We start from the raw sequence: 3,336 nt of genomic DNA on the forward strand, positions 1-3,336 counted from the left end.
AGTTATGATTTTAAAATGAAACCTGCTGCAGTCTGACATTGATGTAAGTCAAAGAGGAAAAGAAAGAAATCACTCACTGCTCTGATTGACTTTAATAAAGATTAATTTATTCAATTAATAGTTTATGCATGTACATTTTACGTGAAGATTGTTTTTAGTTCACTATTTTTCAAAAGCCTTTTAAATGTTACAAATAATGTTTTTTGATTATACAGTAATAATGGCTATAATTAATGGCTAAAATTGGGAGTAAAATGCATTTAATAGAGACAGATCAGTAGCAGTATTTGTATCAATGAGACTGGTCTTCATTAACAATAGGCTACTTGGTAAAAGATGCCATTAAACCACATATTTCACAATCTTTGTTGTTTTACATTAATTTGGAGATTCACTGTGAAATTATGTTTGTCACATAGTTATTTTTTTTAATTGATTGACAGCACTAGTCTAAATGTTTTGATATCTGTTGCTTTGTGCCATTAAACTGGTGTTAACTTGTATTTGTCTCTTTTCATGGCACTGAAAGAGGAGAGTCAAGAACTGAATGAAACAGAAGAGAACGATCAAAATGAGAAACAGCATGATTTCAAAACTGAAGAAGAATCAATTAGTTGCTCACAGACTGAAAAGACTTCCTCACCTAAAAATGCTCAAAAAACACAAACTACAAACCTTAATTCCCACTTAACTCCCCATCATGCTGGAGAGAGCTCTTTCACCTGCCAACAGTGTGGACAAGTTTTCAATCAAAAAAGATGCCTTAAAGTCCACATGAAAATTCACATTGAAAAGAAACCGTTCATATGCCCTCAGTGTGGAAAGAGTTTTACACGGAAATATTACCTTAATGCCCACATGAAAATTCACACTGGAGAGAGACTTCACACCTGTAAACTGTGTGGAAAGAGTTTCACACAGAAAAGTCAACTTAATGTCCACATGAGAATTCACACTGGAGAGAAGCCTTTCACATGTGATCAGTGTGGGAACAGTTTCAGACGAAATGCAGAGCTTCAGACTCACATGATAATTCACACTGGAAAGAAACCTTACATGTGTAATCAGTGTGGAAAGAGTTTCACACAAAATAGTCAACTTAAAGTTCACATGAGAAGTCACACAGGAGAGAGGCCGTTCACCTGCAAACTGTGTGAGAAGAGTTTCACACTAAATAGATATCTTAAGACTCACATGATTATTCACATGGAAAAGAATCCATTCACATGCTCTCAGTGTGGGAAGTGTTTTACACAGAAAAGAACCCTTGATGCCCACATGGTAATTCACACTGGAGAGAAGCCGTTCACCTGCCTTCGGTGTGGGAAGGGTTTCAGACTAAAAGAAAACCTTCAGACTCACATGAGCATTCACACTGGAGAGAAGCAATTTGAATGTCAACAGTGTGGAAGGAGATTTACACAAGAAAAACTCCTTAATGCCCACGTGAGAGTTCACACGGGAGACAAGCCTTTCACCTGCCCTCAGTGTGGGAAGAGTTTCACGAATAAAACAAACCTAAAGACTCACATTAGAATTCACACTGGAGAGAATCCATTCACATGTGATCAGTGTGGAAAGAGTTTCAGATATAATGCAAACCTTATTAGTCACATGAAGATTCACTCAGAGAACGGTTTTAAATGTCATCAGTGCGAAAGGAGTTTCACAGACATGAATCACCTTCAGGATCATGTTAAAATTCACATCTGAGAAAAGCCTCTCATGTGCCATCACTGTGGAAAGAGTTGCTCAAGAGAAGATAACCTCAAAGATTCACATGAGAGTTCACACTGGAGAGAAACCTCACAAGTGTCTTCAGTGTGAGAAGAGTTTCACATGTCAACGCAGCATGAAACGTCATTTGCGAACGCATTCTGAGAAGAAATGGCCATTTTCCTTAGTGGGAAGAGGTTTAGAAAAAGGAGAGATTTCTATAATCATCTGTGCATTCATTCTGGAAGACAATTCAATTGTAGTCAAATAATAATTTGCCATCACACTGAAAAGTCATGCAAATGTGAGATCCAGAGACCCAAGAGTTTGACAAGAAAAAATGCTACATCTGATTGTTACCTACTAAAGACTACTTCTTTTACTTGCATCCTTCATCTCTTTATGCTTCACCATAAGGCATTTTCTTTTCTTTTGTGCATTTGTACTCCTGTGGCCATACCTGATCATCTTCTTTGCTGTAGTTTCAAATATTGAACCGTTACAGTAGATTCCCTCAAATTTTGAGTTATGTCACTCAATTCCATGTGTTGATTTCCTTTGAGTCAAAATTTACAAGTCAAACTTGTACCTTGCTGGGAAAAGCAACAATGTAACTTGAAGATTATCAATAAATTGATATAAACTGAACAAAATGATTTGTTCCCATAGATTGTAGGTGTATTTTAGCTTATCGTTTAGTCGATTTCAATTGAATGTTGTAATATCTGGATAAGTTTACTGATTGTAGAACTCTGGAAATACCAGGCAACTTTAAATTTATGATCAGGAAAAGCATGGAAATATTATTCTAGTTGTGCGCAGGTCTGAATGTTATCAGCACAGTTTATTCTTTGTTGTGCTTCCAGTAGCGTGCATGTACATGTACATACTGTTTCCTTGCTAATTAATTTGCTGCAATAAACAGTCGTAAGCAGTTTGTCTTCCTTCCTTTTCTTGTTAATTACAGTAAATATTAGAGAAAGTATTTTAAAGAATTAGTTCATTCTCCACACTGCTTGTAGGCTTGCGGGCTGCTGGAGCCGATCCCATATCTCGGGCCGAAGGCAGGGAAGGAAACACCATGGACAAATGGCCAGTCCATCACGGCTAAATGTATTAAAAAATTTAACTTTTGTCGTTATTTACTCTTATGACAATCCAAACCCATAAGAACTTGAGCAGCTGAGTTCAGAATGTATCCAAGATTATTCATCCTCTTGATGGGCAGGCCATAGTAAAGAGAGATTCAGTAGTCTAGTCGGGGAGGTGATAAAGTGTGTACAAGAATTTCTGCACCTTTTATATTTAGAGTAGGATGAAGGCAAGCAATGTTATGAAGGTATAAGCAGGCTGATTTGACAAGTTAGTCAATGTGAGAAATAAAAGGTGAGAGAAAGATTGAAAATCATACCAAGATTTCTGATAGCACTGGAAGGCCTAAAACACCAGCAGTATTAACCAATTGAACAGAGAGGTTACCAACCAGCAGCTTTTGGTCAGTGTTACGGAAGCTATAGGACATTTGAGCATTGATATCATCAACTCATGTAGATATGGAATAGGTGGGGATGGGAGCAGTGGGGTTAGTACTGAGTGTCATCTGAGTCACGACGCTGTGGT

General features: G+C 37.3%; 1 protein-coding gene across 1 annotated transcript; it reads left to right on the forward strand.

Annotated features, from left to right (window-relative positions):
* The first annotated feature begins 295 nt into the window (after positions 1–295).
* Positions 296–2,609, forward strand: LOC107758218 (gastrula zinc finger protein XlCGF57.1-like). The gene is made up of 2 exons (XM_016575900.1): positions 296–329; positions 530–2,609. Exons 1-2 carry the CDS (start codon positions 296–298, stop codon positions 1,711–1,713), a joined length of 1,218 nt encoding a protein of 405 aa, XP_016431386.1. The 3' UTR covers positions 1,714–2,609.
* Positions 2,610–3,336: the final 727 nt, after the last annotated feature.

The sequence above is a fragment of the Sinocyclocheilus rhinocerous genome, unplaced genomic scaffold (genome assembly GCF_001515625.1).
Source record: "Sinocyclocheilus rhinocerous isolate Xijiao unplaced genomic scaffold, SAMN03320098_v1.1 scaffold1315, whole genome shotgun sequence".
In the NCBI taxonomy this organism is placed as follows: Eukaryota; Metazoa; Chordata; class Actinopteri; order Cypriniformes; family Cyprinidae; genus Sinocyclocheilus; species Sinocyclocheilus rhinocerous.